Source organism: Nerophis lumbriciformis, linkage group LG36, assembly GCF_033978685.3.
Source record: "Nerophis lumbriciformis linkage group LG36, RoL_Nlum_v2.1, whole genome shotgun sequence".
Classification (NCBI taxonomy): domain Eukaryota; kingdom Metazoa; phylum Chordata; class Actinopteri; order Syngnathiformes; family Syngnathidae; genus Nerophis; species Nerophis lumbriciformis.
The window spans coordinates 25,178,370-25,198,832 of record NC_084583.2 but is presented as its reverse complement, the minus strand read 5'-3'; the positions used below and the strand labels follow the sequence as shown (position 1 = coordinate 25,198,832).

The 20,463-nt window shown below is 40.2% G+C and overlaps 1 protein-coding gene across 1 annotated transcript in view; it reads left to right on the top strand.

The window, feature by feature from the left end:
- col23a1b (collagen type XXIII alpha 1 chain b) overlaps positions 1-20,463 on the top strand; it is a 467,238-nt gene that overhangs the window by 323,532 nt on the left and 123,243 nt on the right. Inside the window, 1 exon segment of the mRNA XM_072912513.1 lies at positions 3,945-3,971. Coding sequence (XP_072768614.1) covers positions 3,945-3,971 — 27 coding nt within the window.

Below are 20,463 nucleotides of genomic sequence, written 5' to 3'. Positions count from 1 at the left end.
CTGAAGATCCTGGCCAGATGAAGCCATCAGGACCACTTCATCTGCAAAAAGCAGAGACCTAATCCTGCAGCCACCAAACCAGATCCCCTCAACGCCTTGACTGCGCCTAGAAATTCTGTCCATAAAAGTTCAGAACAGAATGGGTGACAAAGGGCAGCCTTGGCGGAGTCCAACCCTCACTGGAAACGTGTCCGACTTACTGCCGGCAATGCGGACCAAGCTCTGACACTGATCATACAGGGAGCGGACTGCCACAATCAGACAGTCCGATACCCCATACTCTCTGAGCACTCCCCACAGGACTTCCCGAGGGACACGGTCGAATGCCTTCTCCAAGTCCACAAAACACATGTAGACTGGTTGGGCAAACTCCCATGCACCCTCAAGGACCCTGCCGAGAGTATAGAGCTGGTCCACAGTTCCACGACCAGGACGAAAACCACACTGTTCCTCCTGAATCCGAGGTTCGACTATCCGGCGTAGCCTCCTCTCCAGTACACCTGAATAGACCTTACCGGGAAGGCTGAGGAGTGTGATCCCACGATAGTTAGAACACACCCTCCGGTTCCCCTTCTTAAAGAGAGGAACCACCACCCCGGTCTGCCAATCTCCTATTTCTGGGGCTGAGGTTGCTGAGGTAGTTAAAAAGCTCCTCGGTGGCAAGGCCCCGGGGGTAGATGAGAACCGCCCGGAGTTCCTTAAGGCTCTGGATGCTGTGGGGCTGTCTTGGTTGACAAGACTCGGCAGCATCGCGTGGACATCGGGGGCGGTACCACCACAACATAAACACAACAGAACAAATACCCAGAACCCCTTGCAACCCTAACTCTTCCGGGCTGTAATATATACCCCCGCTACCACCAAACCCCACCCCCCAACCACGCCCACCTCAACTGGTGCACGGGGGGGGTTTGGTGCAGCCCGTAAGAGTTAGGGCTGCATGGGATTCTGGGTATTTGTTCTGTTGTGTTTATGTTGTGTTATGGTGCGGACGTTCTCCCGAAATGTGTTTGTCATTCTTGTTTGGTGTGTGGCGCATATTTGTAACAGTGATAATCTCGTTTATACGGCCACTTTCAGTGTGACCTGTGTGGCTGTTGATCAAGTATGCGTTGCATTCACTTCCGTGTGTGTACAGAAGCTAAATATAACATGTAACTTGGCTGGTTGTAGAGGGCGCTAAAGGCAGTGACATCACGGCACGCCCTTAAAATTGTTGTTTGGGTGAAGACATTCGAGAGAATGGTTGCCCTGAGGAGTCTCCCGGAAAAATCGGGAGGGTTGGCGAGTATGACGCTGTCAAGCGCCATTCATATAAAACTTGCGGGCCGCACTAACATTACATTTTCATATTAAGGTGCGGGCCGCAAAATAACAAGAATGACAAACACATTTCAGGAGAACATCCACACCGTAACACAACATAAACACAATAGAACAAATACCCAGAACACCTTGCAACCCTAACTCTTCCGGGCTGCAATATACACCCCCGCTCCCACCAAATCCTGCCCCCCCAATCCCGCCCACCTCAACTGACACACGGAGGGAGGCGGCGGGGGGGGGTTGATGTGTGGGGGCGGGTTTTGGTGCAGCCCGGAAGAGTTAGGGCTGCATGGGATTCTGGGTATTTGTTCTGTTGTGTTTATGTTGTGTTAAGGTGCAGATGTTCTCCCGAAATGTGTTTGTCATTCTTGTTTGGTGTGTGGCGCATATTTGTAACAGTGATAATCTTGTTTATACGGCCACTTTCAGTGTGACCTGTGTGGCTGTTGATCAAGTATGCGTTTGCATTCACTTCCGTGTGTGTACAGAAGCCAAATATAACATGTAACTGGGCTGGCACGCTGTTTGTACAGGTTGTAGAGGGCGCTAAAGGCAGTGCCATCACGGCACGCCCTTAACATTGTTGTTTGGGTGAAAACATTCGAGAGAATGGTTGCCCTGAGGAGTCTCCCGGAAAAATCGGGAGGGTTGGCGAGTATGACGCTGTCAAGCGCCATTCATATAAAACTTGCGGGCCGCACTAACATTAATTCTTAAGGTGCGGGCCGCAAAATAACGTCTCAGGCCGCGTGTCTGAGACCGTCGATGTCCATATGTGACTTCAGATCCCAATTCAAAACATAACAAATGATCCAGAAGTCTGTTTGTCATAACATCTTCACCACAAACTCCTCTGGCAGCAGATCTAATGTTCTTGGTCCAGTACATGATTTGCAGAAAAAAAAACACCACAATGCATGTTGCTAATCCCTGTTTTCTCTCTCTGTTGCAGGATCTCCTGTAAGTACAATTCCATCTCTCCCCAGCAAGGTAGTATTAACCAGTGTGAAGGCACGGAACACTAAGCATTCCACATAAAACTCACATTCAGGGGGTGTGCTGTGTTAAAAACAAAAAAAAGACCAACAAAACCCACCGGCTGACAAACTGTCACACATCTGCACCCTCAGAATACAGCAGTAAACGGACCACCGAGGGAAGTGTGCGTGTGTGTGCATACACGTATGTGTGTGTGTGTGTGTGAGCAAGTTATTCTTCTCCGAGGGCTCGTAAATCCTACTTATATACACAGAAAACATCCAGGTTCTAAATGGACACGACGGCCGCCTTCCGGTTTGTGATTCCCCAGTCCAAAATGTACATGCAAGTCACACATCATATTCTATTAGTGGCATAGTGGCACAGTGGTTAACTCTTGGGTGGAGTTTGCATGAGAGCAAGAGTAGCAGTGTCAGGTAATGTGTGTCTTTTACTCAACTCATTTCATGAAACTGGTACCAAAAAGCTCAAACAAAGACTTTCTGCAGCCTCTTGCTGCAATATTATGCAATGGAGTCTCTAAAGTCAGACACACTGTTCCAACCTCATAGAAAATCATTAAAACATTGAATATGTGTCACCATCATAACATTTTATCGAGTGTACAGGTCATGTTTTTAGTGACTTTTTTGGACATTTTTGTTTCATACAACTACAAACCCCAAAACCAGTGAAGTTGGCACGTTGTTGTAAATGGTGAATAAAAAGAGAATACAATGATTTGCAAATCCTTTTCAACTTATATTCAATTGAATAGACTGCAAAGACAAGATACTTAACATTCAAACTGGAAAACGTCGTTATTTTTTGCAAATATTAGCTCATTTGGGGCTCAAGCCCCCCTAAAATATTCTTAAGCCCCCCTAAATAATTTGGTGTTAAAAAAATAAAAAATAAAAAATATGTATATATATATTTTTTTTTTTTGCAAATACATGCCGACATATTCATTATAAAGTGGCCCGAATATGATTCCTAGGTACCAGGAATTGGTACTGTATTGATTCAAATGTGAAAAGTACCCTTCCCTATTGTTCAGTTTGTCTTAACAGACGTTACGTTTCTCACCCAATTAGGCTTCATCCGTTCATGCTCCGGACTAGACAGGACAGAGCTAGCTCGACATAGGACAGAGCTTGTCTTGAGAATTAACTGATCGTTAAATCTGCTTGGATGAGAAGCAAAATGTCCGCCTGAACAGACCAGTTGTGATCGATTCAATAGCCTGAGTATACCACCTTTACAATCGATAATGTGTATGATGTCACCACAGACCAGTTGTGATCAATTCAATAGCCTGAGAATACCACCTTTACAATTGATAATGTGTATGATGTCACCACTACTACTAGGGGTTTGTGGTGTATACTTCTTCTGCTGGCCAAAGAAAATGCATAATGACACACAAAGTTAATCCTTCAGATATTTTCCCCTTTGTCAAGTTTGACTTTTGAGGTTCCACTGTGTCCATGTCAGTCTTCTGTGTATTCACACTGTGCAATCAACCCTGAATCATCCCCAGTATAACACAATGACTACACACTAAACACATCCAACAAATTGCAGCCCTGTTCTAACCTGTTGCAATGCTTCTTGCTTGAATCTCTAACCCTCACCAGGGCAAGGCGGGACGGGATGGATACCCGGTAAATTGGATTTGTTACATAGCCTGTCACTCCTCTATTGAGCCAATCACGACTCTCTGAAATCTCTTCTGAAAATGTTTCTGATTTTCTTCTATCTGTTTCCTCCTTTTAAACGCCTTCAGCCTTTGATGATTTTTGATGATAACCTTCAGCATCCTGCCCCATGATTGAATAGCACAGAATCAAAAAATAGGGTTAAAGAGAATAAACCTCGGCTGTACAAACAGGGAGTTTAATAACCTAATGGCCCTGTTCACTCTGCACACAGATCAGTCTAAACGCTCCAAAGTGCTTCAAATATGATCTTTTCGAATCAGATTGATGCCACATCAGGAGGTTAATCATCATCAAGCTTTATTGCAGACTCCAACGTCCAAGTAGACATACAATCACATACACTACATAAAACAAATCAATCAATCAATCAATCAATGTTTATTTATATAGCCCTAAATCACAAGTGTCTCAAAGGGCTGCACAAGCCACAACGACATCCTCGGTACAGAGCCCACATAAGGGCAAGGAAAAACTCACCCCAGTGGGACGTCGATGTGAATGACTATGAGAAACCTTGGAGAGGACCGCATATGTGGGCATACTTGCCAACCTTGAGACCTCCAATTTCGGGAGGTCGGGGGTGGGGGCGGGGGCGTGGTTGGGGGCGTGGTTAAGAGGGGAGGAGTATATTTACAGCTAGAATTCACCAAGTCAAGTATTTCTATTTCATATATATATATATATATATATATATATATATATATATATATATATATATATATATATATATATATATATATATATATAAGTCAAGTATTTCTATTTCATATATATATATATATATATATATATATATATATATATATATATATATATATATGAAAATAGAAATACTTGACTTGATTTCTATTTCATATATATATATATATATATATATGAAAATAGAAATACTTGACTTATATATATATATATATATATATATATATATATATATATATATATATATATATATATATACATATATATATATGAAATAGAAATACTTGACTTGGTGAATTCTAGCTGTAAATATAAGCGGTAGAAAATGGATGGATGGATGGATATATATATATATATATATATATATATATATATATATATAAGAAATAATTGACTTTCAGTGAATTCTAGCTCTATATATATATATATATATATATATATATATATATATGTCTTAATAAGGTTATCCAAAAAATAGTGCTCGATACCGTAGTAGAGCGCAATATATGTATGTATGTGTGGGGAAAAAAATCACAAGACTACTAATAAAAGTTTCAATCAATCAATCAAAAAGCACTGAATTGATCAGTAATGTTTTCTGCTGAGGTTTGGCGGCCTCTGGTGGTCAGAAAGGCTGCTGAGCTGTTCTTTCCATGTTGAAAGGAGCTGAATGTGGCCATCAAAAGGTGATCCATCCAGGGAGAGTGACACATGTGGCCCGGGGTCAGCCGCTCTAAATAAGCAGAGTGACCCAGGGATTTGTGTGAGGACATTGGAGCCGCGCTCTGATCTGTTCCTGATTTGTGGTGAAAGCCTCATGTAATTGTCATCAGGACACACACTGATACACTCTCACGCCAGCTCAGGTTTTATGAGCAGATTGATTCATCACAAACGCTATTATGGGATGCTAGTTGTGTTACCTGGTTTGTTGTTCTCCATGTTGTCTGACTGGGGATTTTGGGAAGCTGATGTCCCCAAGGAGGAGGAGGAGGGGAGGGGGCTCTGATTCCCAGTCTGCCTGGCACTGCACGGCCCTCCTGACGGGAAGTGCCTGCTTCTAATCACACACAGGTGGAGCCAAGGCAAAAAGTGTGTCAAACATTTGTTTTTGTTTGTCTGCGACGTGACTCGTCTTTGTCACCGTCTTCATTAGCAACCCCTTAAAACTGTTTTTGTACTACTTACTCTAACTCGGGCGTGTCAGAACGTACAGGTTTTTCTTCGTCCCGCGTGATGAGTTTGCCGAGTATAAAAACGTTTGAATCACACATTAAGAGTGTTACTAAAACAACTCTCTCCTTTGAGTCACACATTAAGAGTGTTACTAAAACAACTCTCTCCTTTGAGTCACACATTAAGAGTGTTACTAAAACGGCCTTCTTTCATCTCCGTAATATCGCTAAAATTCGTTCTATTTTATCCACTAGCGACGCTGAGATCATTATTCATGCGTTCGTTACGTCTCGTCTCGACTACTGTAACCTTTTATTTTGGGGTCTCCCTATGTCTAGCATTAAAAGACTACAATTGGTACAAAATGCGGCTGCTAGACTTTTGACAAGAACAAGAAAGTTTGATCATATTACGCCTATACTGTATATACCTTTATATACATATATACATATATATATACCTATACTGGCTCACCTGCACTGGCTTCCTGTGCACTTAAGATGTGACTTCAAGGTTTTACTACTTACGTATAAAATACTACACGGTCTAGCTCCATCCTATCTTGCTGATTGTATTGTACCATATGTCCCAGCAAGAAATCTGCGTTCAAAGAACTCCGGCTTATTAGTGATTCCCAGAGCCCAAAAAAAGTCTGCGGGCTATAGAGCGTTTTCTATTGGGGCTCCAGTACTATGGAATGCCCTCCCGGTAACAATTAGAGATGCTACCTCAGTAGAAGCATTTAAGTCCCATCTTAAAACTCATTTGTATACTCTAGCCTTTAAATAGCCCCCCTGTTAGACCAGTTGATCTGCCGTTTCTTTTCTTTTCTCCTCTGCTCCCCTTTTCCTTGAGGGGGGGGGGGGCACAGGTCCGGTGGCCATGGATGAAGTGCTGGCTGTCCAGAGTCGGGACCCGGGGTGGACCGCTCGCCTGTGCATCGGCTGGGAACATCTCTGCGCTGCTGACCCGTCTCCGCTCGGGATGGTGTCCTGCTGGCCCCACTATGGACTGGACTCTTACTATTATGTTGGATCCACTATGGACTGGACTCTCACAATATTATGTCAGACCCACTCGACATCCATTGCTTTCGGTCTCCCCTAGAGGGGGGGGGGGGTTACCCACATATGCGGTCCTCTCCAAGGTTTCTCATAGTCATTCACATCGACGTCCCACTGGGGTGAGTTTTTCCTTGCCCTTATGTGGGCTTTGTACCGAGGATGTCGTTGTGGCTTGTGCAGCCCTTTGAGACACTTGTGATTTAGGGCTATATAAATAAACATTGATTGATTGATTGATTGATTGATTGATGATGCTATTGTTGATGACTGAAGTGTTGATACCAACCAAACTCTAACCCCCCCGGCCCCCACACATCCCACACCCCGGATTGTAAATAATGTAAATAATTCAATGTATATACTCTGATGATTATCTTGTGTGACGACTGTATTATGATGATAGTATATATCTATACCATGAATCAATGTTGCATTTTTTTTTTAACGAAAGAAACTGCTGTTCTAAATGTGTCCACTGGATGTCACGATAGCAATTCTGTGAGGCAAGCAAACGGTTTATACTGGGGGCCAAGCAAGAGGTACACCGTAAAGCAGACCTGGGCAAATTAAGGCCCGGGGGCCACGTGCGGCCCGTTAAGCCTTTCAATCTGGCCCGCCGGACATTCACCAAATACATTTTTTTAGATCTTTAAGATGTAAAGTGTAGCTGCCATTATGATGTTTTCTAATGAACGTAAGTCTTGAACTGTACAAAGTATTTCAATGGTTGGAATCTGCATTTAGTTCAGTTACTATGGTAATCTAATTAGTTACTATGGTTATCTAATTATCAATCAATCAATCAATCAATGTTTATTTATATAGCCCTAAACCACAAGTGTCTCAAAGGGCTGCACAAGCCACAACGACATCCTCGGTACAGAGCCCACATAAGGGCAAGGAAAAACTCACCCCAGTGGGACGTCGATGTGAATGACTATGAGAAACCTTGGAGAGGACCGCATATGTGGGTAACCCCCCCCCTCTAGGGGAGACCGAAAGCAATGGATGTCGAGTGGGTCTAACATAATATTGTGAGAGTCCAGTCCATAGTGGATCCAGCATAACAGTAAGAGTCCAGTCCACAGTGGGGTCAGCAGGAAACCATCCCGAGCGAAGACGGGTCAGCAGCGCAGAGATGTTCCCAACCGATACACAGGCGAGCGGTCCACCCCGGGTCCCGACCCCGGACAGCCAGCACCCCATCCACGGCCACCGGACCTGTGTGTCTCCCCTTCCACAAGGGGTAGGGGGGAGCAGAGGAGAAAAGAAAAGAAACGGCAGATCAACTGGTCTAAAAAAAGAGGGGGCTATTCAAAGGCTAGAGTATACAAATGAGTTTTGAGATGGGACTTAAAGGTTTCTACTGAATTAGTTACTATGGTCATCTAATTAGTTACTATGGTCATCTAATTAGTTACTATGGTAATCTACATCACAGCAGCTCAGACGAGGCACCAAGCAGTGTGGGCAGGAAGCGTTTCCACAGACGCGGAAGGAGATTTTCACAAAAAAGTTCTAAAGTTTAGTGATATATCAGATGTATCAGTTTGTAGGTGGGTTTATTTTGTACCCTTCACATTCATATTTCACTGGTTGTTGCATTTTTGTTGCGTTTCACTTGATTGTAAAATATGTCAATCGAAAGGGGGGTGTGACATTCATATTTTGTCAATATTCAGTGTTTTATCGTTCATAGAAAAATGTAAAATTCCATTACGTTTTTTAAGGCGGTCTCTCATAACGTTTTTAGCATTCAATCAGACATTATTGTGGGGTTTTGTATTAGTGTTCCTAAAAATAGATATACCGGCCCCCAGACACATATTTTTCTCTAAATGTGGCCCCCGAGTCAAAATAATTGCCCAGGCCTGCCGGAAAGGGTGACTGTGGCTCCTCCTCCTCGACCCATATGAAACTTAAAACCTGCCGTTTTATGTCTTCTGCTTCGACCACATGGTCATTTGGTACCCTCGTTGCCCCAAAATGTCTGCCAAACACTAGAAAACTGAACTTAACCCTTTTGAATAGTTTTTACCGCCGTTTCTTTCTTGTTGAGTTAGCTCTGGATTGATATGTGGACATAATAATAATAATAGATTTTATTTGTAAAAAGCACTTTACATTGAGTAAACAACCTCAAAGTGCTATAGTGTATTAAAAAAAATAAAAAATTAAAAGATAATAAAAAATAAATAAAAATAAAAACTAGAACAGTCAAATAGCTAAAACTAGTATGCATATATCTAAAAAAAAAAAAAAGGCTTTTTTTAAAAAGAAGGTTTTTAAGCCTTTTTTAAAATCATCCACAGTCTGTGGTGCCCTCAGGTGGTCAGGGAGAGCGTTCCACAGACTTGGAGCGGCGGAGCAGAAAACCCAGTCTCCCATTGTTCGTAGCTTTGTCCTGGGAGGTTGGAAGAGGTTAGCCTGTCCGGAGCGGAGGATTTGGGGGTGAGTAGTTCTTTGAGGTAGAGGGGGGCATTTCCATGGAGGTACTGGTGGGTTCGTAGGGAGACTTTGAATTCAATCGTGAGTGGAACAGGAAGCCAGTGAAGGGATTTGAGAGTTGGTGTGATATGGTCATATTTCCGCACTCTCATCAGGATCCTAGCAGCACTATTCTGTATGTATTGCAGCTTCTGGATGTTCTTGCTGGGGATCCCGACAAGAAGTGCGTTGCAGTAGTCTAGCCTGTTGCAGTAGACATGACAAAGGAGGTATTTGATACCTCGAAGAGTTTACATGTTGTGTTTTTTTGTACAATCTGTCAGGTTCAAACACTGATGATATCTATTAAACAGACAAGAAGCAAGGAATCATGCAGAGACAGAGTTCAATTTAGCTCATGAGGAGGACGAATGGAGCTGCACACTTAGTCACAGTCTCGCCCTACGCTCTAAGGCAGTGATCCCCAACCACCGGGCCGCGGTCCGTGGATCGATTGGTACCGGGCCGCACAAGAAATAAAAAATAAAAATAAAAAAAAATAAAAAATATATATATATGTATATATATATATATATATACAGGTAAAAGCCAGTAAATTAGAATATTTTGAAAAACTTGATTTATTTCAGTAATTGCATTCAAAAGGTGTAACTTGTACATTATATTTATTCATTGCACACAGACTGATGCATTCAAATGTTTATTTCATTTAATTTTGATGATTTGAAGTGGCAACAAATGAAAATCCAAAATTCCGTGTGTCACAAAATTAGAATATTACTTAAGGCTAATACAAAAAAGGCATTTTTAGAAATGTTGGCCAACTGAAAAGTATGAAAATGAAAAATATGAGCATGTACAATACTCAATACTTGGTTGGAGCTCCTTTTGCCTCAATTACTGCGTTAATGCGGCGTGGCATGGAGTCGATGAGTTTCTGGCACTGCTCAGGTGTTATGAGAGCCCAGGTTGCTCTGATAGTGGCCTTCAACTCTTCTGTGTTTTTGGGTCTGGCATTCTGCATCTTCCTTTTCACAATACCCCACAGATTTTCTATGGGGCTAGGGTCAGGGGAGTTGGCGGGCCAATTTAGAACAGAAATGCCATGGTCCGTAAACCAGGCACGGGTAGATTTTGCGCTGTGTGCAGGCGCCAAGTCCTGTTGGAACTTGAAATCTCCATCTCCATAGAGCAGGTCAGCAGCAGGAAGCATGAAGTGCTCTAAAACTTGCTGGTAGACGGCTGCGTTGACCCTGGATCTCAGGAAACAGAGTGGACCGACACCAGCTGGACTGCTGCTGAGTGGTCCAAAGTCATGTTTTCTGACAAAAGCAAATTTTGCATTTCCTTTGGAAATCGAGGTCCCAGAGTCTGGAGGAAGACAGGAGAGACACAGGATCCACGTTGCCTGAAGTCTAGTGTAAAGTTTCCACCATCAGTGATAGTTTGGGGTGCCATGTCATCTGCTGGTGTCGGTCCACTCTGTTTCCTGAGATCCAGGGTCAACGCAGCCGTCTACCAGCAAGTTTTAGAGCACTTCATGCTTCCTGCTGCTGACCTGCTCTATGGAGATGGAGATTTCAAGTTCCAACAGGACTTGGCGCCTGCACACAGCGCAAAATCTACCCGTGCCTGGTTTACGGACCATGGTATTTCTGTTCTAAATTGGCCCGCCAACTCCCCTGACCTTAGCCCCATAGAAAATCTGTGGGGTATTGTGAAAAGGAAGATGCAGAATGCCAGACCCAAAAACGCAGAAGAGTTGAAGGCCACTATCAGAGCAACCTGGGCTCTCATAACACCTGAGCAGTGCCAGAAACTCATCGACTCCATGCCACGCCGCATTAACGCAGTAATTGAGGCAAAAGGAGCTCCAACCAAGTATTGAGTATTGTACATGCTCATATTTTTCATTTTCATACTTTTCAGTTGGCCAACATTTCTAAAAATCCCTTTTTTGTATTAGCCTTAAGTAATATTCTAATTTTGTGACACACGGAATTTTGGATTTTCATTTGTTGCCACTTCAAATCATCAAAATTAAATGAAATAAACATTTGAATGCATCAGTCTGTGTGCAATGAATAAATATAATGTACAAGTTACACCTTTTGAATGCAATTAATGAAATAAATCAAGTTTTTCAAAATATTCTAATTTACTGGCTTTTACCTGTGTGTATATATATATATATATATATTTATTTTATTTTATTTTATTTTATTTTTATTTTTATTAAATCAACATAAAAAACACAAGATACACTTACAATTAGTGCACCAACTGTTATTAATATTGTGGTTCCTACATTATATATCAATATATATCAATACAGTCTGCAGGGATACAGTCCGTAAGCACACATGATTGTATTTTGTTATGACAAAAATAAATAAATAAAATAAAATAAGTACCAAAATAAGTAATTTTCATTCTGATCTGTGGACCTTGTTCTGAACATTAATGCCCTACGTTTCTACAGTGGTTTATTTGTTTGCACTTGTTTTACTCTGCAGCACCTTGGGCGGATAATTGTTAAATATATTAGAGCAATCTTGGATCCTAGTAGACGCGAAATACAATAACGGTGCAGAAACAAAAGTGACAGCTCAACAAACACACAGTGAGCAATAGGGATGATGTTTGATAAGAAATTATCGAGTTCGAGCCTATTATCGAATCCTCTTATCGAACCGATTCCTTATCGATTCTCTTATTGAGTCCAGATAGGTTTTTGTATATGGAAAAAAACACAGAAGATTTGGCCATAGAAAATGATGTGACGGGCCAGATCTGGCCCCCGGGCCTTGAGTTTGAGACCTCTGCCATAGAGCATCCAAAAATTCAACAGGATCCTTTAAAGCAGGCCTGGGCAAATATTTTGACTTGGGAGCCAAATTTAGAGGAAAAAATGTGTCCGGGGGCCGGTATATCTATTTTTAGGAACACTAATTCAAAACCTCACAATAATGTCTGATTGAATGCTAAAAATGTTATGACAGACCGCCTTAAAAACAGAATGGAATTTGACATTTTTTTACTGAATGAGACACCCAGAATGTACATGAAAATAAAGAATGCGGGATTTACAATATTAACTATGAACGACAAAACACTGAATATTGACAACATATGAACGTCACACCCGCTCTCGATTGACATATTTTACAGTAAAACAAAATGCAACAAAAATACAACAAACGCAGCAAAATATGAACGTGAAGCTTATTAAAAAAACACCTAGAATCTGATATATCTGATACATCACTAAGCTTTAGAACTTTGTTGTAAAAATCTCCCTCCGCGTCTGTCCCTGACACCCACATTTCAGGCTCTGGAAACACTCTGTGGAAACGCTCCCCACCCCCACTGCTTGGTGCCTCGTCTGAGCTGCTGTCACTTAGATTACCATAGTAACTAATTAGATTACCGTAGTAACTAATTAGATTACCATAGTAACTAGCAATGTTCCCTCTAAGGTGCGCGCCTGTGCAATTGCGCACTGCTCAAGCGTCCTCTGCGCACGGCAAATCTATGCCACGCACAAAATCAAATAAAAAAATAAGCGCATAACAATTTTCGACACACGGACACGACAGAGAAAACAGTTTTCGTCATCATTGTTCAAATATTGTAAGGTCTGTCGAGACGCTTTGAGGACATGAATTCCATCCATCACTTTACTGAGCAAAACTCTTTATTGTCGGCCATAAACACATCACCAAAACATTAGTAAAAAAAATGATATCTAGCCAAAGTGGTCATTTTCTGCAGTACAAACCAGACCAAAAGCAACTTTGTTATATCAACAGCAGCCGCTCGCTCTTTCTCACTTGCGCCAACACATGCACATATGGCACTTAGCCAGTGATGCGTTTACAGACACACAAAATGTCGGACAACTCCAACACCACACATAAAGTGTCATTCCAGGTCGTTTCACTATGATTTACCAATCAAATGTGTGCTTATTCTAGTGTCATTTATTAGGAATATTAATTTATAAATATTAATCATGAAATGCTGTTAGTATATTAAATAAATACTAATAAAAATATATTTTTTACAAACGGGAAGTTGCAGGAATGTACCAATGATCCCCTGCTTACATCTCATTGTGCAACATGTGAATGTTTTAATGGGAACTAAATGCAATGTCTGAAAGGGGTACAAATTATTTCCAAAGCAGGACCTCCACCCAGACAAACAATACAAGTACACAGTTCATGAAAAACAATATTTGTTGTTATTGTCATTGTAAGTGGGCCTAAACACTTACATTACAAATGGAAATGACTGCTCTCATTTGATTATAATAATAAGAGAACGTTGTCTGTCTATCTGTGTTGGCCCTGCGATGAGGTGGGGACTTGTCCAGGGTGTACACCGCCTTCCGCCCGAATGGCAGCTACAGATCCCATCTTAAAGATCTAAAGAAATGATTTGGGAATATCTGGTGGGCAAGATTGAAAAGCTTAACAGGCCGCATGCGACCCCCGGGCCTTAATTTGGTCTGCTTTAAAGTGTTTCTCAGTTTATTTTGTAAATCTCTTTGCTCACGTTTACACAACAATTACAGCGCAAAAGAGAAGCAGAAAAGTTTCAGAAGAACAAACTTCCATTTCTATCCCTCCATGTCGTACTACTGTATTGCTTGCTTTGCTTATGGTAGTCCATCGTATCCGATGATGACTTCCACTTCTTCTATTGGTGAGTTTTGAGGTGACTAAAAAGTCCAATACGAGAGCCACATGGTCTATTGCAATGGGGGCATATGAAGTTAGTGTTTGTTGTGGTGTTGGCTGCAGGGCCCATCTTCCTCCTCTGGCGTTTCCCTTCCCTCGCTGCGCTTCTCTCCTCTTCAAAATGTTGAAGGCCTGCATGGCAGAGTTGCCTCCAGAGAGGGCGATCTGAGGCAGAGCTTTCCAGCTGTGTGCTGTATTCCACACCTCTTGAGAGTTCTTTTCAGTTGGTCCTTATACCTCCGCTTTTGGCCTCCTGCCGATCTCTGGCCATGATGAAGTTGACCATATAGCAGTTGTCGGGGAAGTCTATCAACTGGCATTCTGATGGTGTGGCCGGCCCATCGCAGTTGGTACTGGAGAAAAGTGGCCTCCATGCTCTTGGTACCAGTTTTACTCAGGACTTCCGTGTGTGGCACACGATCACGCCATGTCAGCCCAAGGATCCGCTGGAGACACTTGATGTGAAAGTTCTCCAGCTGTTGGATGTGGCGGCGATACAGGGTCCGAGCTTCACAGCCATATAATAGTGTGCAGACACAGATGGCTTGGTAGACTGCCACCTTAGTACGTATGCTGAGGTCTTTGTTCACATACACCCTCTTACGCAGTCTACCAAAGGAGGCTGAGGCAGATCTTATTCGATTTTGAACATCATTGTCCATGCTGCAGTTTTCGGAGAGGATGCTCCCAAGATATTTGAAGTCTGGGACTATTGCTAGGGTCTTGTCATCGATGTTAAAGACAGGTGATGGTGGTCGAGTTGGCGGAGGGGAGTTCCACTGGCATAGTACCTCCGTCTTTACAGTGTTCACAGTGAGACCCAGTCTGCTATAGGCCTTCACAGCAGCTGTTAGCGTCGCCTGCAGAGCCTCTGATGTATGTGCCACAAAGGCACAATCATCAGCATACTGTAATTCCACAATGTTCACAGTTTTGACCTTGGTAGCCGCCTGCAGCCTTCTGATGTTAAATAAGCTTCCATCCAACCTGTAATCCACCAGCACACCACTACTTCCCTCAACTTCTTTGTGCAGTAGCCAGGTGACACTCATGAGGAAGATGTTGAATAGTACAGGTGTAAGTACACAACCCTGTCTGACACCTGTGGATACCTTTAAAGGCCTAGACTCATGTCCTCCTGTTGTCACCTGAGCCATCATCCCCTCGTGGAAACTTTGCAAGATGTTTACAAACTTCCGCGGGCAACCAACCCTGAGAAGGACCGTCCAGAGCAAGTCTCTGTTGACCGTATCAAAGGCCTTTGATAGGTCCACAAACGCCATGTATAGATCTTGATGTTGCTCCCGACACTTCTCTTGTAGCTGGCTTGTTGTGAAAATCATGTCCACAGTGCTGCGATTTTTCCTGAAGCCACATTGAGACTCAGGCAACAGGTGTTCTGTTATGCTCTGTATGAGTCTTGACAGCATCACTTTGGCAAGAACCTTGCCAGCAGCAGACAGGAGGGATATTCCTCTACTATTGCCACAGACAGAATTCTCACCCTTCCCTTTATATATGGTTACAACATCTGCATCCCGCCATTGTTGGGGGACTGCTCCGCGCTTCCATATATCAGCAATATAGTGGAAACTAGCTCTGGACGTGGACTGATAGCACCCCAGAGTGTGATCAAGAAGAAGCCAAGCTTATGTAAACTCTCCAAGGCCACATGATGAAGATGAGGGGCAGGAGTTTTATTTTATTTTTTTTAAGCGTGACTTAATGGACCGTGTAAAAACAGTTAGTTTAACATTGTATATGCTTGTTAAAAGAGGAAGTTACAGGCATTGCATTTAAGTGTTTTTGGAAAGTTTGATCCAACTTCATGTTGAAGTGGTCTGAAAAGACCCCTAAAGTGAGTGGAGAGGTCCTTCAGTGGCTGCTCCCTCCTTTCTTTTATTACCCAGGTTAACTTCCACTGCTGTTTTTGCACTTTGCTGAGGTTACACAGAGATTTACAAGCTGTTTTTGTTGCTATACAAACATTTCAGATGGTTTTTGTTCAAATCTCCGCTTAGAAAAACAGATGGCAACTTGTTCTTTCTTTGTATTATGTATTATATATTATACTTCTGGGATAAGTGGCCTTGTGGTTAGGGTGTCCGCCCTGAGATGGGTAGGTCGTGAGTTCAAACCCCGGCCGAGTCATACCAAAGACTATAAAAATGGGAGCCATTACCTCCCTGCTTGGCACTCAGCATCAAGGGTTGGAATTGGGGGTTAAATCACCAACAATGATTCCCGGGCGCTGCCACAGCTGCTGCTCACTGCTCCCCTCACCTCTCAGGGGGTGATCAAGGGTGATAGTGCAGAGAATAATTTCGCCACACCTAGTGTGTGTGTGACAATCATGGGTACTTTAACTTTTTAACTTTTACTTCCTCAATGTTTGTCTGTTTGGCTTTTGGTTCCTTTGCCTTACACACGTTGCCTAGCAACAGCAGTGCAAACATGACCAGGTTCCATGTTTGTATTAAAGTTCCTGTGTTTGCAAGTTGATTCCAGGTTCGACACTCAGGGGACATTCGAGTTTCATTATCTTCGAAGACAAACAAGACAAACAAGTCCTTCAGTTTTTGAAGGGTATAGAAACATTTTTGGAATCATATTGTTTTTTTGGTTTTTTTACAAAAATTTCTCAATAAGCTTCAGTCGTCAACTAAAATATCAAATATGTTTCTGTTTAAATCGTGACCCTTTTGATCAGATAACATGGAACGACACAGGAAGTCCTTCATACCGACAGCCATCAGACTGTATAATGCATATGTTCCTTTTTGACTGTACATATATGTATAATAGACTGTATTTATATTATTCACATGTGAATAATGCTGTATAATAGACTGTATTTATATTATTCACATGTGAATAATGCTGTATAGTAGACTGTATTTATATTATTCACATGTGAATAATGCTGTATAATAGACTGTATTTATATTATTCACATGTGAATAATACTGTATAATAGACTGTATTTATATTATTCACATGTGAATAATGTTGTATAATACACTGTATTTATATTATTCACATGTGAATAATGCTGTATAATAGACTGTATTTATATTATTCACATGTGAATAATGCTGTATAATAGACTGTATTTATATTATTCACATGTGAATAATACTGTATAATAGACTGTATTTATATTATTCACATGTGAATAATGTTGTATAATACACTGTATTTATATTATTCACATGTGAATAATGCTGTATAATAGACTGTATTTATATTATTCACATGTGAATAATGCTGTATAATAGACTGTATTTATATTATTCACATGTGAATAATGCTGTATAATAGACTATATTTATGTTATTCACATGTGAATAATGCTGTATAATTGACTGTATTTATGTTATTCACATGTGAATAATGTTGTATAATAGACTGTATATATATTATTCACATGTGAATAATGCTGTATAATAGACTGTATTTATATTATTCACATGTGAATAATGCTGTATAGTAGACTGTATTTATATTATTCACATGTGAATAATGCTGTATAATAGACCGTATTTATATTATTCACATGTGAATAATGCTGTATAATAGACTGTATATATATTATTCACATGTGAAAAATGCTGTATAATAGACTGTATATATATTATTCACATGTGAATAATGCTGTATAATAGACTGTATTTATGTTATTCACATGTGAATAATGCTGTATAATTGACTGTATTTATGTTATTCACATGTGAATAATGTTGTATAATAGACTGTATTTATATTATCCACATGTGAATAATACTGTATAATAGACTGTATTTATATTATTCACATGTGAATAATGATGTATAATAGGCTGTAAGTTTATTATTCACATGTGAATAATGCTGTATAATAGACTGTATTTATATTATTCACATGTGAATAATGCTGTATAATACACTGTAATTATATTATTTACATGTGAATAATGCTGTATAATAGACCGCATTTATATTATTCACATGTGAATAACGCTGTATAATAGACCGTATTTATATTATTCACATGTGAATAACGCTGTATAATAGACCGTATTTTTATTATTCACATGTGAATAATGCTGTATAACAGACCGCATTTATATTATTCACATGTGAATAACGCTGTATAATAGACTGTATTTATATTATTCACATGTGAATAATGCTGTATAATAGACTGTATTAATATTATTCACATGTGAATAATGCTGTATAATTGACTGTATTTATATTATTCACATGTGAATAATGCTGTATAATAGACTGTATATATATTATTCACATGTGAATAATGCTGTATAATAGACTGTATTTATATTATTCACATGTGAATAATGCTGTATAATAGACTGTATTTTTATTATTCACATGTGAATAATGCTGTATAATAGACCGCATTTATATTATTCACATGTGAATAACGCTGTATAATAGACTGTATATATATTATTCACATGTGAATAACGCTGTATAATAGACTGTATTTATATTATTCACATGTGAATAATGCTGTATAATACACTGTAATTATATTATTTACATGTGAATAATGCTGTATAATAGACCGTATTTATATTATTCACATGTGAATAATGCTGTATAATAGACTGTATTTATATTATTCACATGTGAATAACGCTGTATAATATACCGTATTTATATTATTCACATGTGAATAATGCTGTATAATAGACTGTATTTATATTATTCACATGTGAATAATGCTGTATAATAGACTGTATTTATATTATTCACATGTAAAAAATACGTAATAAGTGTTTATTGTTTATTGTGAGCAAAACTGTGGTGCTGAATTTCCCCCAGGGATCAATAAAGTACTTTCTATTCTATTCTATTCTATTCTATTCTATAATGTCACAGCTTTAAATGAGTAGAATTGCTCATGTTATCCAAATAAATACACATCAAGAACTGTGACGTAATTTGATTAAAAGTTCTTCAAAGGGTTAGCAAAAATTTACCGTATTTTTCGGACCATAGGGCGCACCGGATTATAAGGCGCACTGCCGATGAGTGGGTCTGGTCAGGTTTATTTTCATACAGAAGGCGCATTAAAGGGGTCATTTTATTATACTTTTTTTCTAAACGTAAAACACTTCCTTGTGGTCTACATAACATGTGATGGTGGTTCTTTGGTCAAAATGTTGCATAGATGATGTTTTACATATCATCTTCATCTTTGTTGTAGCGGTGTAGCGTGCAAGGACGGGCATGGAAGAAGTGTCAAAAGATGGAGCTAACTGTTTTAATGACATTCAGATTTTTCTTAAATTCATGGCTCACTAGTGCAACAACAACGCCGGGAAAAACCGCCCGCCCGGAACTTTCTAATACACTAACTAAAGTTCCTTGGGTGAATAATGTAAACTCACAATACCGGTAGTTTTTAGCGGTTCCATAGTTAGTCTACTGACAGATATAAGTTAGAACTTTACACTACTTTATATTAGAAATGGCAACAGCAGAAGGCGAATGTCCCATAACAAGAAGATAGAGAAAAAGAAGAAGCTTATCGACTACGGCGTCCGCACGGACTACAATGTTGGACGCGCGCACATTTTCAGGACTTATGCAGATCCCAAATACACATCAGCAGGTACCAGAAGGCAAGAAAAGTTGTTTTTGCATAATATTGCAAAACAAGATTATATGTCAGCTAATAGGTGCCATTTTGCGGTTCTTATACACACACCTTTATAACACAGTACGTCTGACTACGGTAGCCGCAATGCTCCGACAATCCATCAAGTTTGGCTTCATAGCTTACCAAAGTCGTACTAAAACATTTTGACAGATTTTTGAGCACCGTGTGTAATGTTCTATATTCTCAATCGAACATTTAAAGTTTTGGTGTTGTTTACTGCCATCATATTGCAGTCTACACGCATCTCTTATGTGTGACTGCCATCTACTGGTCACACTTATCATTACAGCATGTACCAAATAAAATTGCTTCGAGGTCGGTAAGCACAACCAGAATTATTCCGTGCATTATGCGCACTGGGTTATAAGGCGCACTGCCAAATTTTGAGAAAATGAAATCATTTTAAGTGCGCCTTATAGTCTGAAAAATATGGTAATTAAAAGGTCTTCAAAGGGTTAGCAAAAATGTACATCCTTATTTCAGGGATGAAGTGGTTTAAAAGATTTGAGCAAAAAAAATGTATGTATCCTTTGAAAATGAAGGACTGTGAAAAAATTTGACGTTGAATTTTTATAATTTGACGTGATAAAAACCCTCCCAACAAAAATGATGGCCAAAATAAAAGCAAATATT